The 20,673-nt window shown below is 49.4% G+C and overlaps 1 protein-coding gene across 5 annotated transcripts in view; it reads right to left on the reverse strand.

The window, feature by feature from the left end:
• The window catches only part of EPB41L4B (erythrocyte membrane protein band 4.1 like 4B), a 149,146-nt gene extending 130,620 nt beyond the window's left edge, over positions 1–18,526 (reverse strand). For 2 of the 5 annotated variants that reach the window (XM_031014791.3, XM_031014792.3), the window contains exon 1: positions 17,614–18,526. In XM_031014791.3, the coding sequence (XP_030870651.2) occupies positions 17,614–17,916 (303 nt within the window). In that variant the 5' untranslated portion in view covers positions 17,917–18,526. The remainder of the gene's footprint in view (positions 1–17,613) is intronic. The other 3 variants (XM_055351791.2, XM_031014790.3, XM_031014795.3) reach the window with 2 other exon arrangements.
• Between the last annotated feature and the right edge of the window lie 2,147 nt (positions 18,527–20,673).

Consider the following 20,673-nt stretch of genomic DNA (forward strand, 5'->3'; position numbering starts at 1 on the left):
GGGGGTTAGGACTTCAACAGATGAATTTGGGGAAAATGGAGGGGGCCACAGTTCAGCCCCAAACAGCTACCTCCTTAGCCAAGTTGGAACTGCAGAACCTGCTCTGCCATGACTGACAGGGATGTCATCCCTGTCAGGATACTGAGGTATCCTGACCTAGGGGACTATATGAGGACTAAGAACACACCCGAAGATCCAACGTTCTCCACAGGATCTTAGAGCTTGCTGGCCAACTTCGGTCCTATGATGAGTCATAAAGGCCCAGTAATGTGCCTTCTCACAGCATGGCCATTCTGGATCCTTCTGTACCAGGGTGCAGCTGCCTCCCTGGCTGCAAAGATAAGATTTCTCCTTCCCATGATGAGAACCAGATGTCCCTAAGCTTTTCCTCAAACATAAGAGACAGTGTAATATAAAGATTAAGCTTACATTTTATCACAATTAAAAAAAAGAAGCTGGGCGCAGTAGCACGCGCCTGCAGTCCCAGCTACTCAAGAGGCTGAGGCGGAAGGATCACTCAAGCCCAGGAGTTCTGGGCTGCAGTGAGCCACGACCATGCCAATGTACTCTAGCCTGGGTGACTGACTGAGACCCCATCTCTAAAAAAAAAAAAAAAGAGAAAAGAAAAGAAAAAAAGGGGAAAAAAAGGGTATACGTAGTATGATCCCATTTTTGTTGAAAAAACTTTTTTCTCCATACTTAGAAAAAAAGAGGCAAGAATATACACCAAAATGTTAATGAAGTGGCGATCACTTGGTGAAAGTGATAAATAAAAAAAAACAATTTTTAACTTCTTTAATCAATAATTCCTAAACATTATCAAATAAACATGTATTACTTTTATTTTTATAAGTTGTGGGTTTCTTTTGGGGGGCGGGTTTTGAGACAGCATCTTGCTCTGTCTCCCAGGCTGGGGTGCAGTGGCGCGATCTCGACTCACTGCAACCTCCACCTCCCAGACTCAAGCAATCCTCCCACCTCAGCCTCCCAAGTAGCTGGGATTACAGGTGCACGCCATCACACCTGGCTGGTTTTTTTTGTTTTTGTTTTTTGTAGAGATAGGGTTTCACCAAGTTTCCCAGGCTGGTCTCAAACTCCCAGGCTTAAGCAATCCACCTACCTCAGCCTCCCAAAGTACTGGGATCACAGGTGTGAGCCACCATGCCTGGCTGGGTTTTTTTTCTTTTCTTTTCTTTTTGTGGAGAAGGGGTCTCTTGCAATGTTGCCCAGGCTGGTCTCGAACTCCTGGGCTCAAGCACTCCTCCCACCTCGGTCTCCCTAAATGCTAGGATTATGGTTGTGAGCCACCACACCCAGCCTTTTATTTTTTTTTAAAGGTACAGAACTGATATGACCAGAGAAGTTTTATAAAAAATAAAATCAGTGCTTTTCCCATTATGTTTTTTCCCTTTTTCTCTTCCTATTCAAGCAACTAGGCTGTTCTGTTCTCACTGTCTTGGGAAAGGTATGTTATAACCAAAAAAAGAAAATTAAAAATTTTTAAAGGGAAAAGAATGAAGCAGATGGATGCCGGAACCAGACTCCCTGGGTCCACCACATTCTAGTGGCAAGACCTTCATGAGGTAATTTAGCTGTTTTGCACTTCTGCTTCCTTATCCATAAAACAGGGCAGTAGCTACCTTGTAAAGATTTTGTGAGAATTAACCAAGTAAAGATACATAAAGTGCTCAGAACTGTGTCTGGCACATAGTAAGCACTACTTTGAAAAGAAACCTTTACTTGGGGTACCTCTGCCTTTCTGAGTCCTTAAGACTCATTCCTCAACATTTCAGTGGTCTTGGAATGCCAGCTGGCTTCCAATACTAGATATACAATCCTATACTTGACCCCTAACATTTGAGGGAAATTCACAGCAATACTGATTCACTCCAATTAAGCCAAGAGCTTTAAGCGCACAATCAACCCCAGGAATTCTGTTCTGCAGTCCCGAGGGGCACCTCTAATGATTTCTGCTCCTGGAGCCGTATCATATGTTGTTCTTACACCATAGATGAATTCTTCCTTGATGTTTCATCTTTGCCCTTCTAAAGGTCAAAGTCAACAGCAGACACCAGCAGGACAGTGCAGGGGCCAAGAGTACTTAGGCACTGTGTGTTCTCTCCTAGTTGCCTGATCTCTGTGTGCCTCAATCTCCTATATAATGAGGATACCAATAGGAACTGCCTACTCCACGGGGGGATGAGGGGTCAGAGTGAAGCCATGGAAAGGGCTTGGAACAATGTAAATGGTCAATCCACTTTGAAAACATAATGCTGAGTGAAAGAAGCCAGACATAAAATGCCACATATTGCATGATTCTATTTATATGAAATACCCAGGGACAGCAAATCCAGAGAGACAGAAGACAGATTAGCGGCTGTCGGGGTTAGGAACAGGGGAGGAATGACGGCTCAACAGGTAGAGGGTTTCCTTTTGGGGTGATGACAATATTCCAGAGCCAGATAGTAATGATGGTTTCTCAACAATGTCAACGTACTAAATGTCACTAATGGTCGATATTGTGTCACGTATATTTTACCACAATTTTAAAAATCACTTGCAAAAACTAAAAAGGTCAATAATGTCATCTATTGCTTGAATTACTACATAATTACTATAACATGTGCTAGGTCCCACCCAAGGCAAAAAAATGCCCTGCAAGCTCCTAGGAGGAGAGGGAATGCTATATGGGAGAAGTGGAAGAAGCGCGGGAAGGTGGGGTGGTGGGGTGGGAGGATGGGAGGAATGATGGGATAAGCTTCATAAATGTGGCATCATCTGAGACAGGCCCTGAAAGATGGCTAGGCCCTTAAGGGATAAGAATCAGCCAATACGAAGGCAGCACAGGCCGGATGTGGTGGCCCAGGCCTGTAATCCCAGCACTCTGGGAGGCCAAAGCGGGTGGATCACTTGTGGTCAGGAGTTCAAGACCAACCTGGCTCACATGGTGAAACCCGGTCTCTACTAAAAATACAAAATTAGCTGGGTGTGGTGGCGGGTGCCTGTAATCCCAACTACTCGGGAGGCTGAGGCAGGAGAGTCACTTGAACCCAGGAGGAGGAGGTTGCAGTGAGTGGAGACTGCGCCACTGCACTCCAGCCTGGGCAAAAGAGGGAGACTCTGTCTCAAAAAATCAAAATAAAAATAAAAGGCCAGGCGCGGTGGTTCACACCTGTAATCCTAGCACTTTGGGAGGCTGCAGTGGGTGGATCACCTGAGGTCGGGAGTTCAAGACCAGCCTGGTCAACATGGTGAAACCCCGTCTTTACTAAAAATACAAAAATTAGCTGGGCATGGTGACCCAGTGCCTATAATTCCAGCTACTTGGGAGGCTGAGGCAGCAGAATCGCTTGAATGCGGGAGGTAGAGCTTGCAGTGAGTCGAGATCGCGCCACTGCAGTCCAGCCTGGGTGGCAGAGTGAGACTCTGTCTCAAAAAAATATAATTAAATTAAATTAAAAAAATAAGGCAGCACAGGTACAGATACACAGGTGAGAAGTGAAGGGGACACTGGGGAGCTGCCAGAGAGCCACTAGAGTGACGGCCGTGAAGAAAAACCGGAGAAGTGGACTTGAACAGCCGGGAAATGACTTTTAAGTCTAGTTTTGTATTTACTAGCTGTGGGATATGGGGCCAAAATCTTAATGGTGAGCTTTCTATAAAATTAGAACACCCAAAATTCTCTCGAGTAAATGCTATAAGGATTAAATGAAATGATCAAAGGTGAAAGCCTGATCTAAACCTACAACACCACACAAAAGGAAGTGAAGGAGCCCTGCAAAACATTGTTTCTCAAACCTGACTGCACCTCAGAATCACCCGGGGAGTTTTAAAACATTCTGGGCCAGGCGTGGTGGCTCACGCCTGTAACCCCAGCACTTTGGGAGGCCGAGGTGGGGGTGGATCACCTGAGGTCAGGAGTTTGAGACCAGCCTGCCCAATATGGCAAAACCCCGTCTCTATTAAAAATACAAAAATTAGCCAGGCATGGTGGTAGGCGCCTGTAATCCCAGCTACGGGGGAGCTGAGGCAGGAGGATAGCTTGAACCTGGGAGGCGGAGGTTGCAGTGAGCCAAGATCGTGCCACTGCACTCCAGCCTGGGCAACAGAGCGAGCAAAAAAAAAAAAAAAAAACATTCTGGTGAAGGGGTCCCACCTCCCAAGCCCAGCAATCTTGATGGCAGTAGTCTGGGGTATAGCTTAGAAGCTGGACTTTGAAAAACTCCCCAGAAGATTCTAAGCATGCAGTAAACATCAAAAACCACTGTTGTATTAACTTATTAATCAGCCAGCCTTCGAAAAGGCAGAGTAAAGCAATGCTTTGAAGGCTGGAACACTATACAGAGCTGACCCAAGAATCCACTGGGGGCCACCAAGGCAAAGTCAAGGTAATGCAGTTAACATCCACACCCCACCCTAAATGAGCTCCTTTAGAGCAACGCCCATACATTTGACCATTTTGTATTCCTCCCACAGGGCCTTACAGACACTAGATGTGCTGCAGTTGTTGTTTTTTTTTTTCTTCAAGAAATAAATGAAATAGCTGAAATAAAACAGTTCTTGTCAGTAAATGGATGCAACTGTGACTATCTGGAAAACTTACCTATGTGGAAGAGCTCATTTCCTGAAGTGAGTTAATAAACGACATGTTACAGTAATTCTATTATAGTACATACAATCCTTTTCCTTTTAAAAGACAGCATTAAATTTTTCCTTTTTTTTTTTTTCCAGGAGCGTCTTTAATTAAGAGGAACTTCATCGCTTTTAGAATAAAGCTAAATACCTCTGGACTTCAAAGCAAAATAAATCCCATAGCTCTAGAATACTGAGGTATCCTAAACAAATACCTCCGACCTTAAATTTCTCCCATTACAATATCCCATATCCCAGACCTCCTTTCTCAGGTTTCATCCTGGAGTGTCCCATTGGATGTGTCACTGCTGGCTGTGTGCATGACCTGGGCCAGTTCCAAGCCAGCTTGGGCCCCTCCCTGGACTTTAACCAGCCATTCTTGCTACCATCAAAGCAGTGCTGATGCCACTCAATACAGATTATAACCGACTGAGCAGGAGCTGATATGGGCCTTGGGTCTCAGGCCCCAGCAGGCAAGAGCAATAAAAGGACTCCAGTCGGTGAAATGCCATGGAATGGGCTGTCAAGAGTGCACTGCAGGTTAATAACTAACCCCGGTAGGCTTTTACAGTCTACCGGCCTTCCCTGGATGATGCCCACGTCCATCACACGGGCAGGAGAGCTGGAGAAAGCTACAGCTCTCATGTGCCAGGGTTGAGAACCCTGGTTGCTTTCAGAAGAGATGGCAGAGTCTCAGAGAGGCAAAGAGGCTCGCTGGATGTCACTCATAAGCGCTGGGGGGCTACGTGCAGGAAGCTACACTTGTTACACCCTTGTTACTGCTCATTTGCCACAGGTGAGCAGCAGCAGACTGGAGTGAGCAGCCTTCCAAGGCAGATGGGAAAGGCCTTTCGCTGCCTCCAGAATGAGATTTTGGACCAGGTGTTCTCCAACGGTTCCCTTAGAGGCGAACCCCACTGGCTCAAGCTGTCCCACACTCGGCGCGATTCCCTTCTCATTGATTCTGCATTCCCTAAAATGTCTGCTAGCATCTCCAGCCAGGAGACAGAAAGGGTTCATGGAGGGCCTCCCGAGTATGTGAAGGGGACCCAAGCAGGAGTGAGCTAGAGGGAGGAAGAACCCACGCTCGAGGAAGACATTCAACAGCTGATCTCCACTCAGCCTTCTTGAGGATAAGGATCTTACTGATCTCTGTGTGCTCTGATCAGATGCTTGAAATAAGACCATTCCCGGTACTAACTGTACCTCAGGGGTGACCAATGTTGAGGATGAAATCAACAAAACTCAGAAAGTAACAAACTGTAATAGGACAAACGGCCTCACTTCTCCAACAGATAAATGGCTCAAAAAGGTGAAGAGAAGGTTTTTAGGTTAAGAGTCTTAGATAGAATATCTATCAAATGCAATGAAAGAACCTTGCTAAAAACCACAGAAGAAAATTTGAACATTGGCCGAATATCTGACACTAAAAAATAATTGTTCATTATTTTTAGAAGTCTTGACGAAGTCTTGTGATGTTGCCCAGGCTGGCCTCGGATTCCTGGACTCAAGTGATCCTCCCATCTCAGCCTCCCAAGTCGCTGGGATTACAGGTGTGTGCTATCACAATCAACTCTATTTTTTTAAAACTGGTCCTTATCTTTTAGAGATACCTACTGAAATACATGTTTGAAATTAAATGTTTAGGCCAGGCACGGAGGCTCATGCCTGTAATCTCAGCACTTTGGGAGGCTGAGACAGGCGGATCGCTTGAAGTCAGGATATCAAGACCAGCCTGGCCAACATGGTGAACCCCTGTCTCTACTAAAAATACAAAAAATTAGCCATGCGTGGTGGCGCATGCCTGTAATCCCAGCTATTCAGGAAGCTGAGGCAGGAGAATCGCTTGAATCCTGGAGCCAGAGGTTGCAGGGAACCAAGATCACGCACTGCACTCCAGCCTAGGTGATGAAGCGAGACTCCGTCTTTAAAAAAAAAAAAAAATTACATGTTTAGAATTTGTTTAAAATAATCAGGAAAGGGCAGTAGGGAGGGGTATAAAAGGAGAGTGGCCACAAACTGATAAGTACGGAAATGAAGATGACTACTTAGGGTCCATATATAGTTCTCGCTACTCTGGAATATGCTTAGAAATTTCCATAATAAAAACTTCAAAAAGAGTGGGCAGAGCTGATGTGAATACTATAGATCCCGTAGTTGCTCTCACAAAAAGCCACCAGCAGCAACCAACTTCAGCTCATTCACAGTGAAAAGTGAAGTCAAAACATTAATTCCTACTTAGCGAGGAAAGACCTGCCAGGGAAGCTTGTCAGCTTGGGGCTTACAGTGTTCGCTCCCTTATTCCACCGAGGTGACCTCAGAAGCGGAAGGGGATACGGGAGACAATCTCATGGAGTCCAGGGGCCAGTGAGAAAAATACAACTCCACCTAAAAACACAGATGAAAATCATAAAACAAAACATTCCAGGAAGAACTACACATTGCTAACAACATATGAAAGACACTCAACCCTGGCCAGATGCAGCAGCTCATGCCTGTAATGCCAGCACTTTGGGAGGCTGAGATGGGAGAAATGCTTGAGGCCAGGAGTCTGAGAATGGCCTAGGCAACACAGCCAGATCCCATCTCTATTATTAAAAAATACACAGAGAGAGAGGGAGAGAGAGAGAGATGGATAGGTGAAAGGTACTCAACGCCATCAACAACTGGGGGAAGGTAGAGACCACAAAGGTGCCACTAACTCCCACTATCCTGGTAAAATCAAACAAAGAAGCTGACAATGCCAAGTGTTGAAGAATGGATTAGGGAAGCTTTTACATGCTGTGAGGACTCTGGAAAACAATTTTGTATGATTATAAAGGGCCCCGCCCACTCTTCCTCCCAGGTACACACCCAGGAGAGATGCTTCCTGACACATGTACACCAGAGACCAATTCCAGAAAGTTCAAAGCGGTATTTTTTTTTCCCTAATAGTTCCAAAGTGAAAACATCCCAAATGTCCACACAGGATCAATTCCGGTATATGCATGCAATGGAATAACTACAAAACAGTAAGAACTCCAGTCATCTCACTGACACAAATTCTCACAGACACAATATTGAAGGAAAAATTCATGTATATACAGCTCACAAACCTGCAAAACTAACATGATATTGTTTAGGAAAACGTACATATGCAGAGAACCTATAAAGAAAAGAAAGGGATGAAAGACAAACTTCAGGAGGGAGGGAGGGAGGGGAATGTGACTGAGACGGAGCATGTGGGGACTTTCACAGCACTGGTGATGGTCTTTGTTCCTAAGCTGGGTGGTGGGCACAAGGATGTTCATTGTGTTATTTCTCTAAAACTATTCATGTTATAGAGAGTCTTTTGTATTTATATTTCATCATTTAAAAATCTAAAGAATGTGCTGGACAGAGGGCTTGCCAACACTGAGCAACTCAGACAAAAATGTAAGGGGGAGAAAACTTGTCTGCCACACACCCCCAAACGAAGCCCAGACAGCCTTGGAAGATGATCAGCTTGATGCAGAAGAGTCCCAGGGAAGAGGTGTCAGAATCCAAGAATAACACCACGAGGTGAGGGCTAGGGACATCCAAGTCTCTGGTGGCAGTGCCCCAAGTGAATGGGTAGGACCGAGTTAAGACGGTCCAGACCTGCATAAACATCCACAATCCATGAATGGATAAACTGTACGTGGTATACTCTTACAAGAGAACATTACTCAGCGTTAAAAAGGAATGAAGTTCTGGCACCTGCTACATACAACATGGATGGAACTTGAGAATACTAGGCTAAGTGAAATACGCCAGCACAAATGGACAAATACTGTAGGATTCCACTTATATGGGGTACCTAGAGTAGCTAAATTCATAGGCAAAAAAGTAGAATGGTGGTTGCCCGGGGTTTGGGGGGAGTGAAAATAAGGAGTTAATGTTTAATGGGGACCGAGTTTCAGTTTGGGAAGATGAAAAACGTCTGGAGACCAATGGTGGTGAAGGTTGCAAAACAGTGTGAATGTACATCATGCCACTTAACTGCATACACTTAAACATGGTTAAAATAGTGAATTTTATGTTATTTATATTAATACCATGATTTTCAAAAAAATTCATAATTCAGGGTAGGTGCAGCTCAGCAAGTGAACAGGTAGAGCAAAGGAGATGCATGATCAGGCTGACTTCAACGCACCTGAGCGAATGCTATGCTGCAGACAACACTCAGCTCATGAGACAGGCATGAAAAAGAAACCACAGAGCTGAGGGATGCCAGCTCTGCAGGCACCCGCTGAACCAGGCAGTTGGCATCCTCACAGCTGCAGGGTAGACCATTCCACCCGGGGGGACTGAGCTGGGTAACAAAGAAGCACCGGATGATCCCACAGGTGGGACAGGACCCTTGGGATATCATCTTCCAGTTCTTGGCTTCGTGAAGAAAATGCTGGGCACTCAGCCAGCTATGACTTTGGGGAAAAGAACCTGCAAAAAATGCTGAGAAATGGTAGACAGAATCCAAATGCCAGAGATGCTGAAAGGCCAAGTGGTTCAGAAAAGACAGGGGATTTTACTGCATGAAATTCTGACCTTCCCAGGGAGTTCTAGGAGAACACATATTTAACACAGGAAGGCTGGGTGTGCACAGCATGGGCTGAGGGGAAGAGCACTGGAAAATGAGTCCGGAAACCTAAATTCAATCTGGCTCTCCCATACTTACTAGCAGAGTGGCCCGAGGCCATCTGCTCTCCGAGACCATCTGCAAAGGGGATGATAACGTGCACCTTCCCAGGCGGCAGTGATTAAGGGAAGCAACACAGATTCTGCATGCCTTGGAGATGGGGCTGCCTGACGCGTAACTGATCAGGTGCTTTGCATATCAACCTCCAAGCCCCCAGAGACAGGTATTACTCACTCAAACCACATCACACACAGCAGAGAATAAAAGTTGAATTTAAGTATTCTAGAATACACACAAAAGAGGGCACCAAACTGGTGAGAAGCCTGTCAAGAAATGTGGATGGGGAGGAGAAAAGAAAAAAATGTTTTAAAGGATATACACCACGCTTATAAACATGTATACAAAAGCACAAAGATGGAAAGGAACAAAGTGAAACCAACCAGTTGCTATGCAGCAGGATAGGAATATGAAAATGTTTTTCTTTGAGATAATTTTAATGTTGTTCTACTAAGCACTTTTTAAAAACATCACCTACTTCTGATCTGAGTGTTGAATTATGGCCATCAAACCATTATGCACTCGAGTGAAATGACATTCAGTGAGTCTAACTAAAGAAGTAAATCTGATCCCAAGTGGCCTACAAAGGTGGAAACCCTTTGGGGGCTCAGGGGTCCCCATCCAGCTCGGAACCTCTGGGGCAAGCTCAGAGCCCTCCCACCCCCCTCGCCCAGCTGTGCTGTCAGAGACCTTCCCAGACCACAAATCAAGCTAGAGTCTGCCTTTACTAGCTACGTGACCTTGGACAAGTTTCTTAACCTGTCTGCTAAACCCTGATTCTTTCCTCTACGTATCAGGAATAACAACAGTAACCATCAACACAGTTTTTGTGAGGATTCAACAAGATAATCACCTAGATGGGCTCCCGACATCATCTTCATTTCAAAGGCAACTCACTCACTCACTCCTTTAAGATCCAGGCATACAGCCAGAACTCATCTGAATCCCCTACCCCAAGGAACCCGGAGCCCAGGGATGGGGCTTTTCTGACCCCCATCTTCCACGCGTTTCCACCTGCTGTTCCCTCCACCCAGACACAGCTGAACTCCTACACATCCTTTGGGGCAATTCCATTGTCACTCTGGGGACCAAACCTTCTCCAGCTGCCCGGGTGTGGTGGCTCACACCTGTAATCCCAGAGCTTTGGGAGGCCACAGTGGGAGGATCTCCTGAGGCCAGAAGTTCCAGGCCAGCCTGGGCAATATAGTGAGACCCCAACGTTATCAAAAAAAGAAAAAAAAACCTTCTCCAACTCCAGCCCACACTTCAGTTGCTCACCCCCCACACCACCCCATGTTGGTTTATGGGTATCTGTTTACTCTGTCTGCCCCTCAAGACTTGGAGCTTAAGAAACACTCTTCTCTCTCTGATACCCCTCCCCCATGCTTAATGTAGTGTAAGGGCTCAGTAAGCCTTTGCTGACTGAAGAAAACATATTGTGAGCAAACAAAAACATTTTGGAAAACAATTTAAAATAAACCAGAAATTAAAATCAGGCGGGACTAGTAAAATTAATCCAGCTCTAGAGAGAGGCCACAGAGGCTGCAGAAGGAGTGAGATTAGAGGGATTAGGGTGGGGGGGGGCACACCATGGATGCTGCCAGGCTCCAGCCCCACTCTGCCAGATCAGCTCTGGCTGGTAGCAGAGTCACAGGCATCCTGGGCTGGCGAGAGTCGAGACTGCCCCATAGCAGCTGCTTTCAGATGCAAGGGGACTCTGAGGTCACATCAACAAGACCTTTAACCTGCCAGCAAGAGAAAGTAATTGTGGTGAGGAGGGTCAGAGTGCCAGGCAGCTTGCTTCCTACGAAGGGAGGGGCAGCAGGCAGCACACAGCGCAGATGGCTAACCAACACTGGGGGCTCCCCATCCCAGCTAAGAGTCCCAGGAAATGTAGAGAGAAGAGCCAAGGGCCTCACCCTAAAGAGATACAAACTCCAAGTCGACCATCCTTATTCAACTGTGCTGAGGTGGGAGTAGACAGAGACTTCCATCAACCCACTTAAGTTCATCATTTTAAAAACATGTTTATATCTGAATATGAAATAAAGCACAGATGAATGCGCACCCCTATTTTAACAGTGTTTGTCTAATGAAACTGTAGATGTTGTTCCAACCTTTGTGTATTTTCAAATGGGTCTTCGATGAATGCATTGTAAATGAGAAATGAAAGGAGAGCACACACACGAACCTGGAAAACACACCCAGATGAATCAGCAGCTGACCCTGCCCTCAGGCAGCAGCCACGGGCTACAGGTGGAAACTGGAGTGCAGTTCCCACTGGAGGAGAAGGCTCCAGGCAGGGCAGAGAGAAGCCCGGGGAGGAGCCCACTCCCAGCCAGCCAAAGGAAGTCAAGCAGTGGGCAAGGATGGAACACGTGTTTTGAGGACAAATGGTAGGCGGAGGATTTCTGTGGTTGCCAGGCTGGATTTTTTTCTAAGTCCCCACGCAAGAATTTAAGGGAAGGCCCCACCCCCATCGACCTTCTGCTATTTAAAAACGAAACAGACCTGTGCCTTCATCCACTGCAGGGTACTAGGAACAGAATTCAATGAGATTATGCACGTGAAAGTGCTTAGCAAGTTAATATTTGTTCAGAGCCCTGTACCAGTGTAGGGTCATGTTACCGGCACTGGAGAGGCTGGGCTGCGGCCCCTTCCCTCTGCAGGCCAACCCCCACCCCTTATTAACACTGACAACTCCAGCAAGTATAGAAGGGGAGTTAGTGCTCTTGCTTGTATCACGACACCCCCTTTGGGAAGGGTGTTCATTACCCCTCTCTCACCCCCCTCACCTCAGCCTTCCTTTTAAAACAAAGAAGGCATATCCAAAAATAACACAAACTCATGACCCACTAGATATCCAAGGCCTCATTCCAGGTCTGAGAGGGGATGTGGGTGGGGCAAGTAGTGGAAGGCCACCTTTAGCCAATACCTACCCTACAGGGGCAAAAAAAGCAAGCCACCCAGAGCCCTGGGATAAGCCAGGGTGCCCATGGCAGCCAGAGCCTTGGGAAAGGGTAGAAATGAGAAGCTGTCTTCGACCTCCTGCGGGTCCCTTAATTCTTCCCAACCAAGAGTGAAGACAGCTCTATCTCAAACCTTCACCCTCCCCAACACACTCACCCGACTCCACCTGTGTGCTGCTCTACCGTTGCCCCCTTCTCCTAGCCAGGCCCTCATCACCCCTTACCTGACAATTGCAATGGCATGACTGGTCTCCAGTCCCTCCCCTAGCCCTCCACTCCACTGTGACAAAAATGGGCTCCCTAAAGTACAGGTCAAACCCCAGCTCAAAGACTGCCAACCCCCCTACCATTGCTACAGCAATGGTATTGCTCACCCCATTGCTACAGCAGTTTATAATGCATGGTGTAGCTGCCTCTGTTCTCACAGTTCTAGGGCCAGGGTTTTTCACTGGCTGTGAAGAGACCACCTGCATCAGAATCACCTGGAGTAACTTGTTAAAAGTTGAGCTTCCTGATATACTGAATCAGGAAATTCTCGGGGTGTGCTCTGGGAATTTTAATGGAAGAAAAAAAATCCCAGATGAACTTTGTGAACACTGAAGTTGGGATCATTTTGCTCGAGTTTTTCCACTGTTTGGGAAAATCTGTTCTATTTCCAACTGCCAGGAATGTACCCCATCCCTCTTCCATGATCCTGTGTTAGGACGTGGGGTTAGTCTTCCCTCCCACTGCTGACCCTACGCTTGACACCTTCAGACGCTGACAATCAGGGTTCCCAAAGCAGCCGGTTCCAACTCTTTCACTGACTGACTGAAGGGAAGTCACTTTATAGCCACAGACCACAGCTTCCCAGTTTCTCCAATGGGCCGGGGAGGTGCTGTCCAGGGTCCCTTTCAACTCCAAAATAAGCCATATGACCTTTATGTTGTATCATGTATGTTATGTGAGATCAGAGGTTTCAGTCCTAAAATTCTAAAAACCTGGATTCTCCTGTTTTTGCTGAAAAAACCATCACTTTTCACATCCAAAGTGAAACTTTTAAAAAGCATTTCTCATACTACATCCAACTTCCAATTTCCACTAAAGAAGAGCCAAGCAATGGTTAGCCTGCCTGGCACAGCATTTTTTTTTTTAATGTCTATTACTAGAAACTTCTTCAAATCTTTCCAAAGTTCAAAGTAGAGGAAGGAGAGGTTTCTAAGATTACAACCTACTAGCAACCTTTCAGCAATCTGTTGCACCATGAGGCCTTCCCGTCACCAAATCCTCCCAACATCCCCATTTGAAAGATCAGGAAGTCAATGGCTCAGAGAGCTGCAATTGCCCAAAGCTGCAGAGCCAGGGTGCAATATGCAAAGGTAGATCTTCAAATTCTGAAATCCTCCATGTTTGCACTGGACCACAATGAGTCGATGTTGAGTTCCAGATGCAGGGGAGGCAAGTGTACCAAATGCAACAATGGCCCACGGGCCGTTCCCTCCAAAGCATGGCGGGAGTGCTAACTGGCCGACCGCACATCCTAACAGCTTTCCACACCGAGCACACAGGGCAACGGGAGGCGGGGCTGAGCAACAGCCACACGAGCAAAAGCGATGCCAGGGATTTAGTCAACAGAGAGCTAATATGAGTCAACAGTGGGTGCCGCTGCCAAGCACACTAATGGGATCTTCAGCTGCATTAATAGAAGGAAAGCGTCTAGGGCAGGCCGAGGGAGGGAGTCCTGCCCTGCTCTGACCAGACCACACCTGAGGGTTGGGCAGGGCTGGGCTAGGCTAAGGAGAGGGAGGTGCTGTCGAAGGCAGGGCCAGGGTTTCTGAAGAGGACTGGCTCAGGCTGGCACTCTGGTTGGTAGGGCGAGCAAGGGCTCATCTGGAAGCTGGGTTTGTACAGCAAGTCCACTTCAGACTGCATGTTATAGATTTTTTTTAAAAGATCCTTTTATTCACATTTTATTTTATCAAAGACTGGAAAGCTGCTGACTATCCATAGCAAAGATTAAGAACACCCAGGGGCCAAGCGCAGTGGCTCATGTCTGTAATCCCAACACTGTTAGGGGCTGAGGCAGGAGGATCGCTTGAGCCTACACGTTTGAGACCAGCCAGGGCAATACAGTGAGACCCCATGTCTATAAAAATAATTTTTTTAATTAGCCGGGTGTAGTGGTGCACAACCGCAGTCCCAGCTACTAGAGAGGCTGAGGTGGGAGGATTGCTTGAGGCTAGGAGATCAAGACCGTAGTGAGCTGTGGTCGTACTACTGCACTCCAGCCTGGGTGACAGACGAGACCCCATATCCAAAAAACAAAACAAAAAAAGAACACTCAGGGATGCTAGGTGACTCAACCTATCACCAGAGAAGGGGGCTCCAAGCCCTGTCAGAAGAAACAATTGCAGCTACTTTTCCCTTTATTATATACAACAATTGGCCTGTGGCTTTGCCAAGGGACACTGGATCTGAGACCCCATAATCTCAAGTGTCAAAGTCTCCTGGAAGTCCTTCCGATTCCCCCATCCCATCCGGCCACAGCACCCTGTCTGGGTGTGCCTGTCATATCACTTAGCATCACCCAGAATAAAAGAAACATGTTTTCACCTGCGTTTCCCAAGAGCCTCCAGGCCACATCTCATTCACCTTTGTGTCTGCAGCACACAGCTTGGCACATTGGAGACGCCCAATAACTGTGGTCTGGACTGGACTGAGGTGCCACAGCACGGTCACACTGAGGGTGTTATTGCGTTCCAGACAATTTCAGAACACAAGCATCCTAACTAGGGCTAATAAAAAGGTTTATGACAGCACATAGCCAACTTTTAGGAGGTTGAGCAAAGGAATTCTCAAGGCTAACGCCGCCTGAGGGTTTTTATTACAAAGGAGACATTTAGCCTGGCAATGTCCCTGGGTGCCTGAGAAGCCAGCTTGGGGTATCGCGGTCAAAGGTAAATCCTATCTTGCGACAAGCAGCAAGGCAACACCAGGGCCCAGGAAGCGGTAAAAATCCAGGAACACAAAAGAGAATAATGACAAGCGGGGCCAAATGCCAAAAAGGACAGCATAAAGAGTGAGCCCAGTGAAGTGGGTCTGAGGAGGAGCAAATGCTACAAATGCACTGGGGAGCTGGCCGCCTGGCGTTAACCTCGTAACTCAGAATTAATTACAGGAGCACACACTCAGATCTGGGAAGATTAGTGTAGGAGACTGTGATGCAGTCCTAATATCTAATAAATCTTTAAATCGATGAGCTGTGCCCACTGGGGATTTTTCTTCATCTTTCCTCCCTGAGAGCTCACGTGACACAAGGCAGCATTTGCTTTTTATCTGCCTGTGGACGGGGGGCATATACGTGTGTGTGTGTGTGTGTGTGTGTGTGTGTGCACGCGCATAAATAAAATGTGGGCTTCACTAAGTCACATCATAGAGGAATCAAGAAATTTGCCGTCCTAGGAATACCTGGGACGGGGGAATTCTTTTGTCAAGCAGCCTTTTATAAAGTGAAGAAACCTTTTAGGATGCAAATATCCCCTTCCCCCACCAGGCTCCAGTGAGGGCTACACTGGCTGGAATCAGTCAGCCTTCCCGTCCCAACCTGTTCATTTGTGTACCTGTTTGGGTCTATTCACCATGCACACCACTTAAGCCTGTCTCATGGAGCTGACAAGCAATACATTTTATAAAAGAATCATCCCCAGGGAACAGATGAGAAAACCACCGGCAAGGAGCACTGTCAAACTTCCCAAGGATAGCATTCCTTTCCCAGATCCGAGATGCAAACTACGCCACATCCTCTCCTAACACAAGCTGCCCACTCCAGAGGCAGCCTGCTCCCCTCTCCTCCTCCCCGGCTCCTCAGGCCTCCTCTCCCAGCTGAATAAAAAGCTGGAGAGCCTCATTGTTGGGGAACAGTAACATTTTTATGCTATTTTAAAGGCAACAGCTCTAAGCACCCGAATGTTGGCTCCTTTTCCATCAATAAAAAGGCCCCAAGAGGGTATTTTCATAGCAAAATGATATCTTATGGAGAGCACAAAGAACCACAAAAATAAAATTGCCATAAATTGAAACTGTCTCGAAATTCAGCCTACACCGGGAAGCGTTAAACTCCAAGCAAGGCAGGCTCTGATTTTCCCATCTGAGACCCTTTTCACATGTTCCTAGTTCTCTCATCAAGTCCAAACACTTCTCCCACCCGGGAAGGCCTATATACTTCCTTGGAAGTCCGGGTATGTTATTTCTTCCCTTGACATCCTCGAGATGATCTGTAACATTCATCTAAAGCTCAATTACCGCTGTGTCCTCAGTCACACCTAGAAATTCCCGAAGGCACCGTCTGCCGCAGCGCCGGGTGCACAGTGGGCGCCCGATTAATGTGTGGTTTGATTTGATCTGATCTGGCCCCTTCAGCCAGGAAGACTCACTGGTAACTGGACGCTCTGCAGCGGACGGCAGCGCCGGCCTAGCTCTCAGCTGGCGCGGGGCGGGGGTGCAACCACCTGTGGGCGGGTGCCCGGGACGCAGGCCCAGGCGCCGCCGCCCTGAGGTGCCCCGCCGACCCCACGCACGGTGCCCAAGGGAGAAAGTCAGGCGCGCCTGGCCCCCCGGGGTCGACTCCCACCGCCCCAGCAAGGGCTCTGCCGGTGCAAGGCAAGCAGGTCTGAGACAGCCGACTCTAGAGTTAGCTCCCAAGTCACCCTACCCGCTGCGAGGAGGCTGCGGGGCAGATGGGGCTCAGGGAATGGGAATGGGGTGTACCCAGAAGGGATCAGCAGAGAGCAGAAATGGTCTAACCCCCGCCTCCCAAACTTGGGGCGCCTGCCGAGCAGCAAGCGAGGGGGATCTCCTCTCTGCTGTCTCATCAAGGCCTGATGGCGAGTTTGAGGGGGGACAAGCCGGTCACCCCGGGACGGCCTCACATTGATTTGAGATTTTCTACCCAATAACCCAGTATCAGGAAGACCCCTGCTGGAAGCTAGGGACGGAAGGGGAGCGCCGGCCACCCACACCAGGGGGGGGCGGGGTCTCGGGACTTGGGGACCGTGTGTACTGGGGAGGGGGCGAGGCCCCAAGGACTAGGTGGGCGCCAGAGAAATCGCAACCCCGCGGCGCAATGTGCCAAGGAGGGGGGGCGGGCCAAAGGTGGGGCCCCGGAAGAGACCGGGACGGGGTGGCCCAAGAAAAAGGGTTGAGGAGTGCTCGGAGAAGGGGATGGGGGAGGGGATCCCCAGGGAGGTGCAAGGGAAGCGCCCCCGAGGCAAGCACTGGGGGAGGGGGAGCTGCCTCCAGGGGCGCGAGGTGCCAGTGCCCCAGACTGGCCCCGTCACTCACCGGCAGGTCCACGCTCACTTCGGTCCCGTCGAGCAGGAAGACGCGGCAGTAGAGGGTGGCCTTGGCGGCGCCGGCGGCGGAGATGTGCACGGCCGCGCCGCCGGTGAGCAGGGGCCCGCCGCCCGCCGGGAACACGCTGCCCCCGGGCGCGGCGGGCAGCACCGAGGAGGAGGCGGCGGCCGGGCCCCCCCGTGGCCCCCCATCGCGCTCGTCCCCCAGCCCGGCGGCCCCGCGCCCCGCCGCGCCCCGCGCGTAGCGCTGCATGGAGCGGCGGCCAAAGGTCCGGCGCAGGAACCGCAGCATCCTGGCTGGGGGCGCCCCCTGCCTCCGCCCCCTGCGCTGCCGCTGCCGCTGCGCCGCCGCCCGGGAGCGTCCCGCGACGCCGTCAGTGCCCTCGGCCGCCCGCGCCGCCTCTCGCGGGCTACGGCCCGGGGCTAGCCCGCGCCGAGGCCGAGGCCGCGCTCTAGCCGCCTGCGGGGCGCGCCGGCCCGGCCAGCGCCGGCTGCGAGTGGCCGCAGGCGGGAGGGCGCGCTCGGGGCCGTCCCGCCGCCGCCGCCGCCGCCGCCGCCGCGCGCTCTCCCGGGCCGGCGGCCTGCGCGGGCTGCCGAGGGGCTGCTCCCGACGGGCGGCTGCGGGCTGCCAGGGGGCTGCCGGGGGCGCGGGAGGCGGGCTGCGGGCTGCTCCCGCGCCGCGCGCCGGCCGAGGGCCAGCCGGAGCAGGGCGCCTGCGTGGTCCTGGCGCGCTCGCTCCCACTCGCCGCGCCGCGCCCGGGGCCCGAGGAGGCCCCGCCGAGCGCCCGCTCCCAAGGCGCCTTTTCCTGCGCCCGCAGCCCCCGCCTCCCACCTGGGAGGCTGCACCTCCAGCCGCCGCCGCCGCCGCCGCCGCCGCCGCCGCCGGGACTGCAGCACGCCCTCCTCCCTCGGGGCTGCGCCGGGTAATTGCAAGCCGGGTCTGTGCTGCCCCCTGCCGGCCCGAGCGCCCCCTGCTGCTGTAGGTGTGCTCACGTGTGTACACGTAGGTGAGCACACACGTGTTTCCGGCGCCCAGAGCCCTGGAGGCGCCGAGTGCCCCTTTGCACCGATAGGAAAACAAGGCCGCGTGCCCTCTGGGAAGCGTTGCCCCGGAGACCAGGCAGAATAGCACTAAGTTTTCCCCCATGAAAAAATAGCACTGTTTCCTCTTCTGGAAAAGGAGAGGGGTGGACTAGGTAATCAACAAGGTAATCTACAAGGTCCTTGCTACTTAAGTTCTGTCAGTTTAAGATCTCAGAGCTGGAAGGACTTTTTTAGTCATTCCAGTCCAGTGGACTCATTCCACATAAGGAACTTGAGGCCCGGCGAGGAAAGGAAGTATTTTTCCAATATGCTACGCAAGGAAACACCTTTCCTCAAGATCTCAGGTCCAGTATTGAGATAAAGGCCTGGATAAATAACAGAGAAGGCTAGTGAAGTTGAAAATTACTGAGAAGCAGAGTAGATCTGAGGCTCTGAGAATGAATAGTGTAGGACACACTGAGAATATTGGAGAGAGACGGAATTGTTTCTAAGCAGTGGCCCTCCAGTATACAAGTTCAAGGTCCGCTTCGAGTGAAGAGGGTTGACCAGTGCTGCTAAATGAGGAATGTGGAAGAGGATGAAGCTGAAAGGAGGTCAGGCCTCTTGGGAAGAATAACACTACTATTTATCGTTCCCTTAATCTTGTGCCAAACACCGTGCTAAGCCCTTTCCATTCATCATCTCAATCCCCACAACAGCCTGGTTAGATAGACGTTCTTATCCCCATTGTACAGAGGAGGAAACTGAAGCTTAGAGAGCTTAAGAGACGGGCTCCAGATTCCATGGTTAAGACCAGCTCTTTCACCCAGCTCCAAAGCTGTTGGCTGCTAACCACTACCTCTGCTGCCAGGCAGAGGTGTGTGCATGACTGGTAGGCAAGTGAAGATGTCTGAGAAGCCTGGAAAAGGCAGTGGACACAGCAAAAAAGACAAAGAGGAAGGAGTGCATTTATGAGGCATTCTAAAACAGACATTTATTAAGGATCAGGCGCTGTCTGAGGTGATTGCATGGATGGAATTTTCATTAGTCCACACTCCAATCTTTCCAGGTATTCTATGTACCCCCCAAGTCACATAGGACTGGAGTTCGGGTCTTAAGAGAAGTAATATCCTTGTCCGAGGTCTCAGAGCTCCTGAGTGGCAGCAGCCAGTACCCTCACTCATTGTCTAATGTTCTTTTTATGATACTATGGAGGTCTCCCATGTGACAGTGTTCTCTGAGAGGGCATCTGTAATCGGCCTTCAGGTACCCAATCTACTCCTCTCCCACCGCTCCACCCCAGACTGTATTTAATAGAATACAGCCACAAGCAGATGTTCAAAGGTAGTCCAATTCTGCTTACTGGTTTCTAAGGATAGTCCATTTCCTACTATATAGCCCAGGAGTGCTGTGGCACACTGACTAATAGCCACCCAAAGATGTCCGCAGACCAATTGCTAGAATCCGTGAATATGTCCCTTTATGTGGCCAAAAAGACTTTGCAGATGTGATTAAGTTAAGGAGTTTGAAGTAGGGCGATTATCTTGTATTAATCCAATGTAATCGCAAGGGTCCTTATAAGAGGGAAGCAGGAGGGTCAGAGTCAGAGAAGGTGTCACAACAATGGCAGCAGAAGTCAGCATAATGGAACCAGGATACAAGGAACCTGGGTAGCTGAAAGAAGCTAGAAAAGATAAGGAACAAATTGACCCCTAGAGATTCCAGAAGGAACGCAGCCTTGATTTTAGCCCATGAAACCTCCAGAATTGTAAAATAATACATTTGTGTTGTTCTAAACCACTAAGTTTGTGGTAACTTATTCCAGCAGCAACAGGAAACTAATATGACTGCACTATTAATAATATGGCTGGGTGTGGTGGCTCACACCCGTAATCCCAGCACTGTGGGAGGCCGAGGTGGGAGGATCACTTGAGCCCAGGAGTTCGAGAGCAGCCTGGGCAACAAGGTGAAACCCTGTCTCTACAAAAAAAAAAAAAAAAAAAAAATTAGCCACATGTGGTGGCAC

This window comes from Gorilla gorilla, chromosome 13 (genome assembly GCF_029281585.2).
Source record: "Gorilla gorilla gorilla isolate KB3781 chromosome 13, NHGRI_mGorGor1-v2.1_pri, whole genome shotgun sequence".
Taxonomy (NCBI): Eukaryota; Metazoa; Chordata; class Mammalia; order Primates; family Hominidae; genus Gorilla; species Gorilla gorilla.